Source organism: Nerophis lumbriciformis, linkage group LG18 (assembly GCF_033978685.3).
Source record: "Nerophis lumbriciformis linkage group LG18, RoL_Nlum_v2.1, whole genome shotgun sequence".
Classification (NCBI taxonomy): domain Eukaryota; kingdom Metazoa; phylum Chordata; class Actinopteri; order Syngnathiformes; family Syngnathidae; genus Nerophis; species Nerophis lumbriciformis.
This window is the reverse complement of record NC_084565.2, coordinates 17,969,329-17,990,683: the sequence shown is the minus strand read 5'-3', so window position 1 is coordinate 17,990,683 and position 21,355 is coordinate 17,969,329. Positions and strand designations below refer to the sequence as shown.

Below are 21,355 nucleotides of genomic sequence, written 5' to 3'. Positions count from 1 at the left end.
CCTGGCCTAAAAATAAAACCCCCAATTTTTTTAATTTTTTTTACAACAAATCGATTTACAGTTGTTAACCTATTTTTTTTTACTATTTTTTTTTTACACATATAAAAAAACAAGTTTTTATTTTATTGGATCAAACACTATCAATTTGAAACGACACTGCATACACTGCATCTTACTCTTGGCAACATTCTGATTTGTACAATGTTGTTCTTTTTAGATCAGATATACATTGTACTTATTATGGAATCATTTTGAAATAATTAAATTAAGAGCTTCCCTTGGGAATACTTCTGTTAACAAAAATGTAGCATTGCATATTGGATGAAAATAATCAATCTCCAACATTCAGATCAATAAAGTGCAAACATCTGTCTTGAGGAACATACTGTCTTGAATAGAATACTTTCATTGCATGCAAATAAACAACCTCCAACATTGTGATCAATAAAGTGCAAACTTTTTTTCTTGAATAACATATTTCTGTAAATAAAAATGTAGTACTATACATTGTATCCAAATAAATAATGAAGTAAAACATTGGGAGGACCACAGTTTGTTTCATTCACACATCTTGGCAGTGTGCAGAGCAACTGCTTAAGTGATCGTGCTACGCATTGTGCTCCTTTCTCATCATACAATGATGGCGTCATCATACATACCTGGTGTAAATGATTGCACCATAGTAATGTGATTTTCATCCCATAGTTTGCTTCTTGTTTGCCTCGTTAAGGGTTGTATTTCCCGCACTCGGCTGGAGGCTTCGGTTTCAGATGCTGGAAGAAATTTGTTGTGTGGATGCCTTTTTGAAAAATAATTTTCCACCGTGCAGTCATTTGTTCCAAGCCTGTTGCCGCAAAACCAAAGTACTGACAACACTTTTCTTTACTTTGGAAAAAAACGTCTCGCTCTCGTTAGCATAAGCATTAGCCATGTTTTGCTATGTGTGGCGCTAAGGAAGTAAGGGGAGGGCGCAAGCTACGGAAGCCCCCGATGGGCAAAAAGTATGCCAGAGCAAGAGGAGAACAAAAAAAAGATTTTATAATTTTTAAATCGTCTGCAACAAAAAACTTGAATATATCGCTAAAATCGAATTATCGTCCATGTCTATGAAATATCTTTGTTTCTCAATTGTAACTGTTCTGTATAGAATATAAAAAAGTTCTATATTTTTGTCACTCATTTTTGAACGTAAAATCTATATAGATTTTATTACATGGTCAAGTACGTCCTGCCTGTATCTTTTGCATTTTTGATTATTTTGGCTTCCAGATAATGAAAATACCAAATTCAATGTCTTAGAAGATCAGCAAAAATATGTTTTAATCAGAAATATCGATCTAATTTTCATGCACTAAATGCTTTGTGGGGTCTTCTTTTAAATGACTTCTTGCATCAATGCAGCATGGCGTGAAAGCGATTTAGGCCATTGGAAGCGTAGGTTGCTTTGAAAGCGACATTCATTGTTGCATTGTTAGTTAGGTCTGTTATCTCTTCTTTCCCTCTTGACAATACCCCATGGATTTTCAGTGGGGGTCAGGTCAGGTGAGTTTGTGGTCAATCAAGGACAGTACTACTATGGCCATTAAACCAGTTGCTGGAAAATGAAATAACCATCTCCATAAAACTTGAATGCAGAAGAAAGTGTGAAGTGCTCTAAAATTTGCTGCTGGGGGGCTGCATTGACAGTGGTCTTCTAAAAACACAGTGGACGAACACCAGCAGATGGCATGGCAGCCCAAATAATTGACTGTGAGAACTTCACACTAAACTTCAAGCAATCCCCTTCACATCCAGACTCTGGGACTTTCTGATTTTCAAATTTTCATGGTTGAATTTTCTCAATGTTACTGTTATCCTTTTTTGGTGGTGTTCCGTTTCCTTCTACATTTCTCATTTGACTCATTTCTATGAATGTGCTCGTATACACCACTCTGTTTGGATAGAATGAGTGTGTGTGACTGTCTTCTGGACATCTGTCAAGCCAGCAGTCTTCTCCATAATTGTGTAGCCTACTGACCCAGACTGAGAGACCATTTAAAGACCCGGAAACCTTTGTATGTGTTTCGAGTTAGTGATTAAAACGTAAAACTATGACTTTCCAATATTGAACTTTTTACAATATTCTAATTTTCTTAGACATTGAATTTTGGGTATTCGTTAACTTTAAGCCATAATCATCAAGCCTGCCAGAAAAAAGGCTTTCCAAAATCTTAAACTATGTGTAACAAATCGATATAAGAAGGTGGTTTCACTTAATGAAATGAGCGACCAAAAATAGTGGACTTTTTCATAGGAGTGTCTTGGAATAGGCAACAATTCAATTCAAGAGAGTCAGATTCGACTATAATCTTGCAATCAAATTGTCGGGCCATATACATACATATATATACACACATAATAGACGCATACAGAAATACTGTAGATAACCTGGCCAAATTTTTTATTCCCATGTGTCCAAAAGTTTGGGGACTAGATAGTCAAGTTTGATTGTCTCCTCGGTTCTCCGCCAGAGTTGAAGCCGACCTCCCTAAATTGTATCGGCAACCACAAATATCAAGTCAAATCGAACCGTTGTTAAAACGAATCGTTAAACAAATTTTCTTATTTTTTCTGTTTACAGCTATGCACTGGAATTGACAACATTGCAGAGGCAATCACCCTTCTTGAGCTTAATAACTGGGATTTAGTGGTAAGTTCATTGTCTTTTCTGTGTTGGTCTGCCAAACAACCTTTGATACAGGCTTATTACATGCATTCGGACGATGAAGCATCTGTTGTGTGGCTACATTTATAAAGCTGTGGATTCTATAACAAAACATTGCATACTCACAACCCTCAGAATCTACATAAGCAAGAAAATATATACACATCTATAAAACTCACTCATAAATCTCATCACGGTCACCTGCAGTGAATTGTGTGCAAGAGTTCCTCACACTACTCTCACAATCATCAATTATTGGTCAATGCTAAATAGCTTTTGAATTTGGTGTTGAACTGTCAATGACGGAAGACTGACACGACAATTTCAAAGAACATTACGTTTTCAGTTTGATGTGTCGAGCACCGAAAAATTGTGTATTTTTGCATGGCTAAGTAACAGCATATCTAATAAAATCAAATCAACAATTTTTTTTGGGAGAGCTAAGTTACAGCATATCTCACATAAAACAAAAAAACAATTGGAATGGCAACATTTGACCAATCAAGCAGGGAAAAGGGGCTGTTTACAACTTGCTCAAAATAAAATTTTTCAAAACAAAAAATATAACAATGCCACCACTGGCTAGCTTATCTTAACCGTTAGCGGTTTAAGAGGACAATTAATATTTTTTTAGAATTTAATTAACATTAATGTGCAGGGTTTGTCCTTAAAGGCCTACTGAAATGCGATTTTCTTATTTAAACGGGGATAGCAGGTCCATTCTATGTGTCATACTTGATCATTTCGCGATATTGCCATATTTTTGCTGAAAGGATTTAGTAGAGAACATCGACGATAAAGTTCGCAACTTTTGGTCGCTGATAAAAAAGCCTTGCCTGTACCGGAAGTAGCAGACGAGTAGCGTGACGTCACAGGTTGTGGAGCTCCTGCACATTGTTTGCAATCATGGCCACCAGCAGCGAGAGCGATTAGGACCGAGAAAGCGACGATTTCCCCATTAATTTGAGCGAGGATGAAAGATTTATGTATGAGGAAAGTGAGAGTGAAGGACTAGAGGGCAGTGGGAGCGATTCAGATAGGGAAGATGCTGTGAGAGGCGGGTGGGACCTGATATTCAGCTGGGAATGACTAAAACAGTAAATAAACACAAGACATATATATACTCTATTAGCCACAACACAATCAGGCTTATATTTAATATGCCCTCCCGTCCATATAACCCGCCAATACAACTCAAACACCTGCACAACACAATCAATCCCACAGCCCAAAGTACCGTTCACCTCCCCAAAGTTCATACAGCACATATGTGTCCCCAAAGTTACGTACGTGACATGCACATAGCGGCACGCACGTACGGGCAAGCGATCAAATGTTTGGAAGCCGCAGCTGCATGCGTATTCACGGTACCGCGTCTGCGCATCCAACTCAAAGTCCTCCTGGTAAGAGTCTCTGTTGTTCCAGTTCTCCACAAGCCAATGGTAAAGCTTGACTGTCATCTTCTGGGAATGTAAACAATGAAACACCGGCTGTGTTATCCGGCACAACAGTCAAGGGGTGCATTCTACGGCGGGGGTGCGTTATACGGCACAACACCTGCCGCAATACACCGCTTCCTACCTACAGCTTTCTTCTTTGCTGTCTCCATTGTTCATTGAACAAATTGCAAAAGATTCACCAACACAGATGTCCAGAATACTGTGGAATTTTGCGATGAAAACAGACGACTTAATAGCTGGCCACCATGCTGTCCCAAAATGCCCTCTACAATCCGTGACGTCACGCGCAGGCGTCATCATACCGAGACGTTTTCAGCAGGGTATTTTGCGCGAAATTCAAAATTGCACTTTAGTAAGCTAACCCGGCCGTATTGGCATGTGTTGCAATGTTAAGATTTCATCATTGATATATAAACTATCAGACTGCGTGGTCGGTAGTAGTGGGTTTCAGTTGGCCTTTAATGTAATTGAATTTGGCGCGCCGCCACGGCATTTTTATTGTGCCTCACTGACAACTCAGCCTGCGTTCAATTCGATGAGATGACAGAACATTTAACTAGTATTTGTGTTATTGGAACACTGACAAAGTTAGCAGTTAAATAAAGGACGAGTGAGCATCCCAGTAAACGAACTAAATACTTTATAAACAAGATGTGGCAATGTTCCCGACACATAGCCTGCTGCATGGTAACTCTCAGTCCCACATCAAATATTTTCTCCTCCAACAGCATTGCGCTCTTAAACACACAGAGACGCCACGGAAGTAAGAGCGAGTGAAATGAAGTGAAGCGAAGGCCCAATCCCAATACACACTCACACTACATTTTAGCCACATCCCTACATTTTACGCGTTTCCGTGAAAGTAGTGGTGTCCCAATGACTTTGCATTTAGGAGTAGTGGGTATGAATCTCGCCCTTAAAAGTGAGGGATTTCAGATGCTGACTTGCTCATGTAGGGCCAGAAAAAAATGCACCATTTCTGCATAAGTTGTATAACCTCACCTGCACTCTTTGTGCGGATGAGCTACTTTTCAATTGACCAAGTCGAAGGGATCTACCTCATTTATATATATAATTTATATTTATTTATTTATGAAGGAGTCGTTTTTGTTAACAAGTCAAATGTGTTTAAGGACAATACAAGCATGTTTATATATACATGTAAATATGTGTGTATATATATATATATATATATATATATATATATATATATATATATATATATATATATATGTATGTATATACGTATATGTATATATATATATATATGTATATGTATATATATATACGTATATGTATATATATATGTATATGTATATATATATATATGTATATGTATATATATATACGTATATGTATATATATGTATATACGTATATGTATATATATACGTATATGTATATATATATGTATATACGTATATGTATATATATATATATGTATATACGTATATGTATATATATGTATATACATATATATGTATGTACGTATATATGTATATATATCAGTGACGTGAGGTTGATGGCTGGTGAGGCACTGACTTCATCACAGTCAGATTTACAAACATATGAACCCTAAAGAGTATCTTATTCACCATTTGATTGGCAGCAGTTAACGGGTTATGTTTAAAAGCTCATACCAGCATTCTTCCCTGCTTGGCAATCAGCATTAAGGGTTGGAATTGGGGGTTAAATCACCAAAAATTATTCCCGGGCGCGGCGCCGCTGCTGCCCACTGCTCCCCTCACCTCCCAGGGGGTGAACAAGGGGATGGGTCAAATGCAGACGACAAATTTCATTACACCTAGTGTGTGTGTGACAATCATTGCTACTTTAACTTAACTTTAACTTTACACATACAAACTGCAGCACACAAAAAAGCACATTTAATAAAAAAAACGTTATTATGATCTTACCTTTACTTATAAATTAAGTCCATGCGCCGCAACTAAAGCCCTCACTTAAACTTTCCACGTGCAAGATTGAATCTATTTAAAAAAGTGTAACCGAGGGTTTATAAATGTTGCCTATACTGTATGAAACTACAAAATAACAAACACGGAGGCTCCAGTTTACACGAGGGCAACTTTATTTACCTTCTTTCAAAAACCTCCGCAACGTGTCATCACTTCCGCTCTTAGCGCCTTCAAAATAAGAGCTCAAGGCATATACTGTATAACAGCGCATAACAGGAACTTAACATCACAAAGAGGAAAGCCCATGAAAATAGGTTTCAAAAGTTATTTAATAAGAAGCCAAAAAGTGCAAAAACGATAATGTTCGTGTTGGAGGAGTTGTGAATTAGATACACCTGCAGTCTGCAGGTGTATTAATGAACAATACTTGTATTAATGAACAATACAAGCTAATATTTGTCTTTAAATAAATGGGTAACATTTATCTATAGCTTTTTTTAATAGACATTACAAATTACACAATGGCATCTCGTTCACACCCCACCCCAACTCTGTTTTACCTAACATAATCAATAATTGTGATTTCAATATTGATTCAAACATAATTATTATTTTGGCCATAATCGTGCAGCCCAATGTATAAGACTAGATATCATACATGAACACTAGTTTTATCTTAATGGACAAAAAGTGCAGTCACATCTATACCCCCCGCTACCCCAAAAGGGACAAGCGGTAGAAAATGGATGGATGGATGGATATGTCCATAATGTGCTATCTTGTACAATTTTCACATTTATTTTATCAATGTATGTTATAATGTTGTTTCTGCCATATTACTTTGTTTATAATGCTTGTGTTGCTTTCATATGCACATTCAATTTCTACTTGAGGTCCATGAAACAGTGTTTTTATCTACAATAATGTTTCTTCGACAAAGGAAATCATTTTGATTAAAATTTCAATATAAATACAAACCCCATTTCCATATGAGTTGGGAAATTGTGTTAGATGTAAATATAAACGGAATACAATGATTTGCAAATCATTTTCAACCCATATTCAGTTGAATACGCTACAAAGACAACATATTTGATGTTCAAACTGATAAACCTTTTTTTGTTGTTGTAAATAATCATTAACTTTAGAATTTGATGCCAGCAACACCTGACAAAGAAGTTGGGAAAGGTGGCAATAAATACTGATAAAGTTGAGGAATGCTCATCAAACACTTATTTGGAACATCCCACAGGTGTGCAGGCTAATTGGGAACAAGTGAGTGCCATGATTGGGTATAAAAACAGAAGAAAGGATGGCGCAAGGTACACCCCTTTGTCCATAACTGCGTGAGCAAATAGTCAAGCAGTTTAAAAGGGAACATTATCACAATTTCAGAAGGGTTAAAACCATTAAAAATCAGTTCCCAGTGGCTTATTTTATTTTTCGAAGTTTTTTTCAAAATGTTACCCATCACGCAATATCCCTAAAAAAAGCTTCAAAGTGCCTGATTTTAACCATCGTTATATACACCCGTCCATTTTCCTGTGACGTTACACAGTGATGCCAATACAAACAAACATGGCGGAAAGAACAGCAAGGTATAGCGACATTAGCTCGGATTCAGACTCGGATTTCAGCGGCTTAAGCGATTCAACAGATTACGCATGTATTGAAACGGATGGTTGTAGTGTGGAGGCAGGTAGCGAAAACGAATTTGAAGAATAAACTGAAGCTATTGAGCCATATCGGTTTGAACCGTATGCAAGCGAAACCGACGAAAACGACACGACAGCCAGCGACATGAGAGAAAGCGAGGACGAATTCGGCGATCGCCTTCTAACCAACGATCGGTATGTGTTTGTTTGGCGTTAAAGGAAACTAACAACTATGAACTAGGTTTACAGCATATGAAATATCCATCCATCCATCTTCTTCCGCTTATCCGAGGTCGGGTCGCGGGGGCAGCAGCCTAAGCAGGGAAGCCCAGACTTCCCTCTCCCCAGCCACTTCGTCCAGCTCCTCCCGGGGGATCCCGAGGCGTTCCCAGGCCAGCCGGGAGACATAGTCTTCCCAACGTGTCCTGGGTCTTCCTCGTGGCCTCCTACCGGTCGGACATGCCCTAAACACCTCCTTAGGGAGGCGCTCGGGTGGCATCCTGACCAGATGCCCGAACCACCTCATCTGGCTCCTCTCGATGCGGAGGAGCAGCGGCTTTACTTTGAGCTCCCCCCGGATGACAGAGCTTCTCACCCTATCTCTAAGGGAGAGCCCCGCCACCCGGCGGAGGAAACTCATTTCGGCCGCTTGTACCCGTGATCTTGTCCTTTCGGTCATAACCCAAAGCTCATGACCATAGGTGAGGATGGGAACGTAGATCGACCGGTAAATTGAGAGCTTTGCCTTCCGGCTCAGCTCCTTCTTCACCACAACGGATCGATACAGCGTCCGCATTACTGAAGACGCCGCACCGATCCGCCTGTCGATCTCACGATCCACTCTTCCCTCACTCGTGAACAAGACTCCGAGGTACTTGAACTCCTCCACTTGGGGCAAGATCTCCTCCCCAACCCGGAGATGGCACTCCACCCTTTTCCGGGCGAGAACCATGGACTCGGACTTGGAGGTGCTGATTCTCATCCCAGTCGCTTCACACTCAGCTGCGAACCGATCCAGTGAGAGCTGAAGATCCTGGCCAGATGAAGCCATCAGGACCAAATCATCTGCAAAAAGCAGAGACCTAATCCTGCAGCCACCAAACCGGATCCCCTCAACGCCTTGACTGCGCCTAGAAATTCTGTCCATAAAAGTTATGAACAGAATCGGTGACAAAGGGCAGCCTTGGCGGAGTCCAACCCTCACCGGAAACGTGTCCGACTTACTGCCGGCAATGCGAACCAAGCTCTGACACTGATCATACAGGGAGCGGACCGCCACAATCAGACAGTCCGAAACCCCATACTCTCTGAGCACTCCCCACAGGACTTCCCGAGGGACACGGTCGAATGCCTTCTCCAAGTCCACAAAGCACATGTAGACTGGTTGGGCAAACTCCCATGCACCCTCAAGGACCCTGCCGAGAGTATAGAGCTGGTCCACAGTTCCACGACCAGGACGAAAACCACACTGTTCCTCCTGAATCCGAGGTTCGACTATCCGGCGTAGCCTCCTCTCCAGTACACCTGAATAGACCTTACCGGGAAGGCTAAGGAGTGTGATCCCACGATAGTTAGAACACACCCTCCGGTTCCCCTTTTTAAAGAGAGGAACCACCACCCCGGTCTGCCAATCCAGAGGTACTGCCCCCGATGTCCACGCGATGCTGCAGAGTCTTGTCAACCAAGACAGCCCTACAGCATCCAGAGCCTTAAGGAACTCCGGGCGGATCTCATCCACCCCCGGGGCCTTGCCACCGAGGAGCTTTTTAACTACCTCAGCAACCTCAGCCCCAGAAATAGGAGAGCCCACCACAGATTCCTCAGGCACTGCTTCCTCATAGGAAGACGTGTTGGTGGGATTGAGGAGGTCTTCGAAGTATTCCCTCCACCGATCCACAACTTCCGCAGTCGAGGTCAGCAGAACACCATCCGCACCATACACGGTGTTGGCACTGCACTGCTTCCCCTTCCTGAGGCGGTGGATGGTGGTCCAGAATCGCTTCGAAGCCGTCCGGAAGTCGTTTTCCATGGCTTCCCCGAACTCCTCCCATGTCCGAGTTTTTGCCTCCGCGACCGCTGAAGCCGCACACCGCTTGGCCTGTCGGTACCTGTCCGCTGCCTCAGGAGTCCCATGAGCCAAAAGAACCCGATAGGACTCCTTCTTCAGCTTGACGGCATCCCTCACCGCCGGTGTCCACCAACGGGTTCTAGGATTACCGCCACGACAGGCACCAACTACCTTGCGGCCACAGCTCCAATCAGCCGCCTCGACAATAGAGGTGCGGAACATGGTCCACTCGGACTCAATGTCCAGCACCTCCCTCGTGACATGTTCAAAGTTCTTCCGGAGGTGGGAATTGAAACTCTCTCTGACAGGAGACTCTGCCAGACGTTCCCAGCAAACCCTCACAATGCGTTTGGGCCTGCCAGGTCTGTCCGGCATCCTCCCCCACCATCGCAGCCAACTCACCACCAGGTGGTGATCGGTAGAAAGCTCCGCCCCTCTCTTCACCCGAGTGTCCAAAACATGAGGCCGCAAATCCGATGACACAACTACAAAGTCGATCATAGAACTGCGGCCTAGGGTGTCCTGGTGCCAAGTGCACATATGGACACCCTTATGCTTGAACATGGTGTTCGTTATGGACAATCCGTGACGGGCACAAAAGTCCAATAACAAAACACCACTTGGGTTCAGATCCGGGCGGCCATTCTTCCCAATCACGCCTCTCCAGGTTTCACTGTCGTTGCCAATATGAGCGTTGAAGTCCCCCAGTAGAACGAGGGAATCACCCGGGGGAGCACTCTCAAGTACTCCCTCGAGTGAATCCAAAAAGGGTGGGTACTCTGAGCTGCCGTTTGGCGCGTAAGCGCAAACAACAGTCAGGACCCGTCCCCCCACCCGAAGGCGGAGGGAAGCTACCCTCTCGTCCACCGGGTTGAACTCCAACATGCAGGCTCTGAGCCGGGGGGCAACAAGAATTGCCACCCCAGCCCGTCGCCTCTCACTGCTGGCAACGCCAGAGTGGAAGAGAGTCCAGCCCCTCTCGAGAGAACTGGTTCCAGAGCCCTTGCTGTGCGTCGAGGTGAGTCCGACTATATCCAACCGGAACTTCTCTACCTCGCGCACTAGCTCAGGCTCCTTCCCCCCCAGCGAGGTGACGTTCCACGTCCCAAGAGCTAGCTTCTGTAGCCGAGGATCGGACCGCCAAGTGCCCTGCCTTCGGCTACCGCCCAGCTCACATTGCACCCGACCTCTATGGCCCCTGCTATGGGTGGTGAGCCCATTGGAGGGGGGACCCACGTTGCCTCTTCGGGCTGTGCCCGGCCGGGCCCCATGGGGACAGGCCCGGCCACCAGGCGCTCGCCATCGTGCCCCAACTCCGGGCCTGGCTCCGGAGGGGGGCCCCGGTGACCCGCGTCCGGGCGAGGGAAATCTGAGTCTCGGTTCTTGCATTTCCATAGAAGTCTTCGAGCTGCTCTTTGTCTGATCCCTCACCTAGGACCTGTTTGTCTTGGGAGACCCTACCAGGGGGCATGGAAGCCCCCGGACAACATAGCTCCTAGGAACATTGGCTTGGCTACAATGTTGTTGCCAAATGTATTTCCATATGAAATACATTTGGCAACAACATGCACTTTGAGAGTGCAGACAGCCCATTTCAGGCGCGCTAAGAACATATATTTTTCCACGATTTCAGCACTCAGGTTAACCATACCTAAATATACACAAAATACTGCATTACACAAGACTACCCGAATGTACTCGAATGATTGAAAAAAATAAAAAATTTTAAGCTAAATTATTGGTAAACACAGTTTATGTATAATAATTTACGTAAAACCACGAGTAATGAATAAAGTTTTCATCAATTAATATATTCTGTAGACATACCCTCATCCGCTCTCTTTTCCTGAAAGCTGATCTGTCCAGTTTTGGAGTTGATGTCAGCATCTGCTTTGAGTGTCGCAGGATATCCACACATTCTTGCCATCTCTGTCGTAGCATAGCTTTCGTCGGTAAAGTGTGCGGAACAAACGACTGACCATTTCGTTGGCTTTCCTCACAGCCTCGTATTTTGAACAAATTTCGTCCAATTTCTTGCCACTTTCGCATCTTTGGGCCACTGGTGCAACTTGAATCCGTCCATGTTCGTGTTGTTACACCCTCCGACAACACACCGACGAAAGTGAGAAAATGGCGGATTGCTTCCCGATGTGACATCACAACGTGACGTCATCGCTCCGAGAGCGAATAATAGAAAGGCGTTTAATTCGCCAAAATTCACCCATTTAGAGTTCGGAAATCGGTTAAAAAAATATATGGTCTTTTTTCTGCAACATCAAGGTATATATTGACGCTTACATAGGTCTGGTGATAATGTTACCCTTTAAGAACAACGTTTCTCAAAGTGCAATTGCAAGAAATTTAGGGATTTCAACATCTACGGTTCATAATATCATCAAAAGGTTCAGAGAATCTGGAGAAATTACTCCACGTAAGCAGCATGGCCGGAAACCAACATTGAATGACCGTGACCTTCGATCCCTCAGACGGCACTGTATGGAAAAACCGACATCAATCTCTAAAAGATATCACCACATGGGCTCAGGAACACTTCAGAAAACCACTGTCACTAAATACAGTTTGTCGCTACATCTGTAAGTGCAAGTTAAATCTCTTTTATGCAAAGCGAAAGCCATTTATCAACAACATCCAGAAACGCCGCCGGCTTCTCTGGGCCCGAGATCATCTAAGATGGACTCATGCAAAGTGGAAAAGTGTTCTGTGGTCTGACGAGTCCACATTTCAAATAGTTTTTGGAAATATTCGACATCGTGTCATCCGGACCAAAGGGGAAGCGAACCATCCAGACTGTTATCGACGCAAAGTTCAAAAGCCAGCATCTGTGATGGTATGGGGGTGCATTAGTGCCCAAGGCATGGGTAACTTACACATTTGTGAAGGCACCATTAATGCTGAAAGGTACATACAGGTTTTGGAACAACATATGCTGCTATCTAAGCGCCGTCTTTTTCATGGACGCCCCTGCTTATTTCAGCAAGACAATGCCAAGCCACATTCAGCACGTGTTACAACAGCATGGCTTCGTAAAAAAAGAGTGCGGGTACTTTCCTGGCCTACCTGCAGTCCAGACCTGTCTCCCATCGAAAATGTGTGGCGCATTATGAAGCGTAAAATACGACAGCGGAGACCCCGGACTGTTGAACGACTGAAGCTCTACATAAAACAAGAATGGGAAAGAATTCCACTTTCAAAGCTTCAACAATTAGTTTCCTCAGTTCCCAATCGTTTATTGAGTGTTGTTAAAAGAAAAGGTGATGTAACACAGTGGTGAACATGCCCTTTCCCAACTACTTTGGCACGTGTTGCAGCCATGAAATTCTAAGTTAATTATTATTTGCAAAAAAAATAATAAAGTTTTTGAGTTTGAACATCAAATATCTTGTCTTTGTAGTGCATTCAATTGAATATGGGTTGAAAAGGATTTGCAAATCATTGTATTCCGTTTATATTTACAATTAACACCATTTCCCAAATCATATGGAGACGGGGTTTGTACTTTTTGAAAATTTGAGCGCGTTTAAAAATACCGTGATAATAATAACCGTGATCATTTTGGTCACAATAACCGTGATAAGAAATTTTCATACCGTGACATCCCTCGTGCTACCGCAGACAAACTATTTATAGCGGCACCATGATCACGAGCTTGCGTGCCAATGTTGACATGATCAATTGATGAGTTGCTTCCTTGTTTACTTGCTTGTCACACTTTATTGTAGATCATAAACCATGCCTTTCACTTGGATAGTAAGTTGGTACAATTTGACAGCCCCGGTTTATACCCGGTAATGGCGAGAACAACACGAAAAGATGCTTGGTTCCAAGGATTATGAGTAATTTTTCATCTAAATGGGACTATAACAAGATTCTATCAGTGGGCATCCTAATGACAGCAGACCTTAGTCAGTATGTGATGTTTTATTATGTTTGTTGGCTCACATAAAGTCTGCAGTGACTAGTAATCAGTGATGTTAATCACATGTATCAACAGTACATTTTTCAATTAATTTATGGTGTTTGTGATTGACAGTTCAACAATATCCACAAAATATTTTAACTAGTTCCTTATTGTCTGTTATTAGAGTTCGACAAACGTTATTGATACACAGGGGAAATTATTTGCACACAGTAGATAGCCCAATTGAAAAATGATGAAAGAGACATTAAAGAGTACAGAGCTGATGCAAACTGTTGCCACCTCAGCAGTGCCGTTTTTCTTCATACAGCCAAAAAAGCCAAACGCAACACACAAAAACAAAAAATGAGCACATAAATTATAAATGTACAAACCATATTTTTCGAACCATAGGCCTTTTTTCATACAAAAGGTGCTCCTAATCCATCCATCCATTTTCTACCGCTTGTCCCGTTCGGGGTCGCGGGAGTGCTGGAGCCTATCTCAGCTGCATTCGGGCGGAAGTCGGGGTACACCCTGGACAAGTCGCCACCTCATCGCAGGGCCAACACAGATAGACAGACAACATTCACACTCACATTCACACACTAGGGCCAATTTGGTTTTGCCAATCAACCTATCCCCAGGTGCATGTCTTTGGAGGTGGGAGGAAGCCGGAGTACCCGGAGGGAACCCACGCAGTCACGGGTAGAACATGCAAACTCCACACAGAAAGATCCCGAGCGCAGGATTGAACCCAGGACCTTCGTATTATGAGGCAGATGCACTAACCCCTCTTCACCGTGCTGCTCCTGATTATAAGGCACTTTAAAGGGGTCATATTATGATTTTGTTTTCTACATTTAAAATACTTCCTTGTGGTCTACATAACATAACGATGCGCCGTTTTGTGGGCGGTCTTAATTACGTTTACCAAGCCATCAAAGAATGGAACGGGCTTCCGGACAATCTAAAGAACAACACAAGTTTTCACAGTTCCTCACAGGCAGTCAAAGACTGGCTTATAAGACCCCAGTCCTGATCATATTGAAGGTAGTTGACCATCAGATGATACCCTAGCGGGAGCGGGCTGATGGCCAACAGAGTACCGGTCTAAACTTTTAACATCGCAATCTTGTTTACGTATGCAGTACCAATGGAGTATTTGACTATTGAAAGGTACCCTTATGAGTACCATCTGATGGCTACTGTATGCTGTGTTGTGTGGACTTTAATAAAAACTGCTGCACTGTATATACTTCTGCACTTTAAATGAAGCTGCTAAAATACTGTAACTTGACGGCCCACTGATTTGTAACTCGCATACCCTCTATGTATTGTATTTGTATTTTAAATTGCTTATCATTATGTAATTTTAATTTTGTTGTGTATTTTTAATCCTGTGTAATTTTAATTGTGGAAGTTAAATGCGCCATAAAAGGACTACAGATGGAAATGAGCATGGTGCTAAATCTGGTGCAGTCATCTGCTTAATGTAACTGCACATTGTCCTTCCAAGAAACAAACAAATACAAAATCGTATTGCTCCACTTCAACAGCGTCATCTCACCGTAATCTTTGTTGTAATGGTAGTTTTTAGCGCTGCCAGCGTTAGTACTGACAGATAAAAGTTAGAACTGTATGCTACTTTATTTTAGAAACGGCAAAAGCAGAGGATGAATGCTCAACAAGAGGATAGAGAAAAAGAAACTTATTACGATGGTGTGAGCTAGAATGACGGACACGCACACAATTTCGGGACTTATGCAGATCCTAAATACACAACAGCAGGAACCAATAGGTAAGAAAAGTTAGTTTTGCATAATAGGACACAACTAAATGCCAGATAATGTCTCTTAATGGGTGCCATTCTGGGGTCCTTGTATACACACACCATAATAATAGCCGTATGTTGAAGAGCAGCCCATCTGACTGCAGTAGCGCACGCACGCACCAAAGTCGGAGTAAAACATTTTGACAGATTTTTTTAACGCTGTGTAATGTTCTATATTCTTAATGAAACATTGAAGGTTTGGGCTTACTTGCTAACCTGTACTTGCTAAAAGATTAGACTTATTGAACAACAGGCGTAAACCTTCAGTCAACACGTATATCTTATGTGTCACTGCCATCTACTTGTCACACTTATGTGAAGTGTGAAGTGAATTATTTTTATATAGCGCTTTTCTCTGGTGACTCAAAGCGCTTAACATAGTGAAACCCATTATCTAAGTTACATTTAAACCAGTGTGGGTGGCACTGGGAGCAGTATCTTGTCCAAGGACCCAACGGCAGTGACTAGGATGGCAGAAGCGGGGACCAAACCTGGAACCCTCAAGTTGCTGGCACAGCCACTTTACCAACCGAGCCACGCCGGCCCTTTACACTAAGCAACAAATAAAATTGCTTCAAAGTCAGTAAGCACAACCACAATTATTCCGTACATTAAGGCGCACTGCTGACTTTTGAGAAAATTAAATAGTTTTAAGTGCGCCTTGTAGTCCGAAATATACAGTATATTGCGCACATACGATTGCACCAATTCATGGACAAACGGCAAAAAAAACCTGCCATCTTAACAAACACTACGGCGGCCTCTGCGTTGCACAACCACCTGACAGTCCACACTCACTTCGCGTTTAGTGAATATGGCCAGCTCAAACAAAACCCCGATGATGATCATGATGGTGTTTCCTCGCTCGGAATTTGCCGGACTTAAGTTCTTTGGCATATGACTTTTTAATACATCTGCTTATACTGTAGTGTTTATAATATTACTCTGCACTTTTGTTTTAAAAAGTCCTAACTTCTACGCTAAGTAATCCACCTCTGCCTACATGTTCAATATTGAAGTGGAACTTTGTTTGTCAATAATTTATTTAGCCATTTTATGTATTTTTTTTGGTGGTGTATATTTGAGGGCACCCAGCCTCTCGTTTACAGAGACCAAACCTATTTAATTGCTTTTGGTTGTGATTTGTATTGAAGTGCAAAAATTTGATCGCAGACAAAGTGTATTTTATTTTATTTTTATTTTTTTAATTTGACTTGGAGATTCAAGAGAAGGCGGGGTACACCCCTGAACAAGTAGCCACCTCATCGCAGGGCCAACACAGATAGACAGACAACATTGTAACATACATAAAAGTAATTTGTTAGATTACTCATTACTCGTAAAAGTAATGGCGTTAACACCATCATTACAAACACTGGTTGTTATAATATCCTATCTCTAACTAAGCACAGATTTCTTTGTGGTGTTTCAAGTTCATGTTACTGGATTTCTCTTGGTGTGTAACATGTTTAGCCTGTCTTTCAATGATGATAATACATGATAATGATATTTAAGATACAAAGAAATGCAGTTTATTTGCCTTAATCGAGGTGATTATTATTAGTTTAGGGGAGCGTCTCCACACTGTGTATAGAGACACAAATTGGCTCCTGGCCTCTTGTCAGCCAGAGAGCATCTGTGTTTGTGATCGGCATTAAAAGGCATTAATTGATCGGCACATCCTTAAGTGATAACCAAATTTGTAAGTATCACCCACAACTTATGTAAAGTAGCCAAACAGACAAGTACGTTTTTAGTACATTTCAACAGAAGTGTCGATAGAACCATACCATAGAACTGGTGGATAGAACCAACAGTAAGCAGCTATTAACAGTAAATTAGCAAATAGATTAATAATAGTTTTGACAAAATAATACAATCAGAAATTACGCAATATGTTTCCGCATACTTCAGCACCCAAATTAGGAGCTTTTGTAACGTGTTTTAAAGTTAAAGTACCATGTTGTCACACACACACTAGGTGTGGCGAAATTATTCTCTGCATTTGACTTTTGATATGGTTCTTTATCATTCATGTCAAATAATGTATTGTGATCTATTTAGTTATCGTGACATGTGAAGATCCAGCTGCCACTTATAGTAGACACAATTGAAAAAGTGTCTCAATGGTTGGGCAAGTTAGGAAACTACCTCATGATGCTGATTTTATGATAACTGTGATCAATGAAACAGGTCCTGGAAAAAGATTATATTCAGTGTTATATTTGGGTCATTACATGGTAATTTATATTTTCACTTTGGAGATTAGATGTAGTACAGTAGGGACAGGAGTCAGTAATGTTTGTAATTACTCTACATTTATCATCACAGGCAGCCATCAATGGAGTCATACCACAGGAGAATGGCATCATGCAAAGGTAAGATTCCTCACTCTTACTGTGTCACAGAGAAAGACAGAACATCTAAATTTAAAAAAGCACATGATAATGTGTGGTGCAGGAAACAATTTGGCCATGGGCTATTGTCATCTTTTCAAAGGGCTTCACAATTAAACATGAAAAGCAGTGTTGTCATGGAGATATACGAGAGGCATTTGCACAGTTCCTAACCGAGTGAGCACATGAGGTACTAATGACTGATATGAGACAAAGATATGCAGAAGGATAACACAAAACATTTCAATACTAGAAGGTCAAACATAATTATTATAAGTCTTTATAGTTATGCTGCTGCTACTTGCAGGGTAATGTTTCTCTATTTTTCAGCAAACTGTTTTGCCCTCAGCTTCAGCTTCAGTTGCACATTAAAGTTCATTTTTAAACATGCACATTTTTAAACATTCACACTTTTGTTCACCTCAGCAGTAGCCAGTAGGGGTGCAATGGGACAAGTAATCCATGGTACAGTCCGTACCTAAGTCTTTAGACCATTGTTTTCGGTTTTATTTTGGTATCATTTTTGAGTGTAAATAGAACAACTTTTTACCACCCAAAGTTCTTTCTTTATTTTGCCTGTCAGCAAAACTGCATTTTGCAGTTAACAAAGTATCACTTGTGCACTGAATAGTACAGTCGTCTCTTGTTTATTGTGGCCAATTGGTTCCAGGCCTGACCGCAAAGTAAGATTTGTAGGGCTGGAATGGTTTTCTTAATACCGCGGTATTACGGTTTCAAAATCTTCGCAATATTGCAGTGACGCGTGACAATGTCAAACGAAAACCTGGTGAGTGTAGTTTTTATTTGGCAGTTTTGCTTTGGTGGTTCTGAAAATAAGCTACATCTCCCAGAATCTTCTGTGGAGCGCAGGACTCAATGTGGGGGTGTGGAGCGCCGGAGAAGAGAGGGAGCGGAAGCAGGAAGTAAAGTGGATTCCACTTCGTAATCAATAAGAGGACTTTCTTTTTCAAAATTACTATTTGAGTTATGTTGTTAACAAACAGACAAACCAACCTTGATGAAAACATAACCTCTGTGGCGGAGGTAATAAAGTGTGCCACGTTTGTCTGGAGTGTTCCAAGCCAAAACAGACTCTGTCAATGCGCACCGTACTGAGGGAAAGCAACGGCTGCACACATGATGAGCTACCATCACCCGGAAAAGATAAAACCAGCGAAGGTAAATTTGTGAAGTATTTACATTATTAAAAGTTAAAACCTTAGTAAACTTTTCTGAGAAACTATATTTTCCAAACGGATATAAAAATGTCCACTGTAGAGGAATTAGAAAGTAAAAGTTGAGAGACACAATTTTTTGCATTTAAAAATACTTATTTGTAGTAATAAATATGATTAGACCATTTTGGCAATATGTTTGTGTTCAATTACAGTGTGTTTATCCTAAACATTCCTGCCACTTCATTTTATACACGATGGCATTTTAAGTCTTTTTTTTTTTTTTGACATGTATCACAATAATATTGTACCGTGGCCTTAGTACCGTGGTATCGTACTGTGAAATTTTTATATTGTTACATCCCCAAGGAATAGTATTGATGAATCGAATGTTAGTTTGAGCATAAAAAAAGTTTACATCCTTTAAAATCCGGAAAATTATCATAGTCCTCTAGACATGAAATAACACCCATATAGCTACCCTTACATTAGTTTACCCAGTATAGTATCCTTGAATAAATTCTACTGTAGCTAACAGTACACACCGGTAGTCTGAGAATCCTCCAAGCCGTCGCCAGGCCACCAACACAGCCATGATGTGGAAATAATGTCCCATCAATGGAAATACTTTTAAGTTTTTAAACCCTGTCAACTTGATTTTTGCAGCTGCAACTATAAGCTGCAATACTAGCATTGTGTGTCCGCCGTTTTCATTCCACATCGATCATCTCAAAGCTGTGTTATTGACGTCTAAGATTAAGTGTATCTGGAGCAACAGAGTTAATCTCCACTTCATATTGACAGCTGCTGAGAGCTAAGAACAGTCTGGTTAGCAATAAAGGCGCTCCAAGTGACATTGATTCTAGTCCGTCTCGCGTCTCCTACATTGATATGGCTTCCGTCAAAGGCTAACCAATGTAAAGATGTGTTATTAATGAGGCAAGGGTCGAAAATTAAGCGCATCAAAAAGTTGTCATGTAAAAAGTTGGTCAACTGAATTGTCGAAGTGAAGATACAGTAGCGCCAAGATGAGCCGCTGTGTTGTTGGCAATGTTCAACGGTGACCCAGAAATTGATTGCCACAACTTTATACAGTAATGAAACGTAAAACAAATACTGCACTCTAAGACATATAATATAAGATACAAATAAGACTTAATTTAACACTTAATTTAGGACATAATATGTAGAATGTTTTAAAAATTAAAAAATATATAGTGAAGCCGGTATAATTGAAGCGTAATGTGCAGCTGAGATAGGCTCCAGCACCCCTCACGACCCCGAAAGGGACAAGCGGTAGAAAATGGATGGATGTATTGTCAATCACGAGACCGAGGGCACTTCCAGGTTTCAGGCATTGGTCTATAGCACAGGTGCCCATACTTTTTCAGCAAGCGAGCTACTTTTCAAATGACTAAGTCGAGGTGATCTAACTCATCCTCATTATTGTATATATACAGTGGGGCAAACAAAGTATTTAGTCAGCCACCAATTGTGCAAGTTCTTCCACTTAAAGGACAGAGCAGGCTGCGCTCCTTCAACATTTGCAAAAAACTCGTGGATGTACTACCAGACTGTGGTTGCCAGTGTTGTGTTCTACATCGTAATGTGCTGGGGGGGCAGTACATCTAAGAAGGACAGCTCCAGACTGGAGAAACTGATCAGGCGGGCCAGCTCTACTATCGGAATAAAACTGGACTCACTGGTGACGGTGGCAGAGAAGAGGACTATGGAAAAACTAGTGAGCATCATGGATGATGCCAGTCACCCTCTGCATACCGTTATCAGTAGCCAGAGGAGCCTGTTCAGTGCTAGACTGCTTCATCCCAACTGCAGGACTAATAGACTCAAAAACTCCTTTGTCCCACACGCCATCAGACAGTACATCTTCTCTCTGGGGGCAGGGGGGGGTACTAGGATGACAGGGGATGCAAAACAATAACAATACTGAAATAAACTGCTACAAAAAACAGTGCAATTAAAAGTGCAACAACAGTGCAATACATTTTCACAACATGGTCACTACTGCCTAGTTTCTCTTGTTATATTCTTATTCTTACTGTAAAATTGTTATTGTTTAGTTTTATTGTTATTGTAATATTGTCTATTTTATTTCTATTTATACCCCCATTGTTGACTGTTTACTTTTTAAATTTGATCTCAATTCTGTACACTGCTGCTGGAATTTGAATTTTCTTGAGGGAACTCTCCTGAAGGAATCAATAAAGTTCT

General features: G+C 41.5%; 1 protein-coding gene across 1 annotated transcript in view; it reads left to right on the top strand.

Annotated features, from left to right (window-relative positions):
- The window catches only part of faf1 (Fas (TNFRSF6) associated factor 1), a 239,744-nt gene that overhangs the window by 1,564 nt on the left and 216,825 nt on the right, over positions 1-21,355 (top strand). The window contains exons 2-3 of the mRNA XM_061977764.2: positions 2,621-2,689; positions 17,884-17,930. Of these exons, the coding sequence (XP_061833748.1) occupies positions 2,621-2,689; positions 17,884-17,930 (116 nt within the window). The remainder of the gene's footprint in view (positions 1-2,620; positions 2,690-17,883; positions 17,931-21,355) is intronic.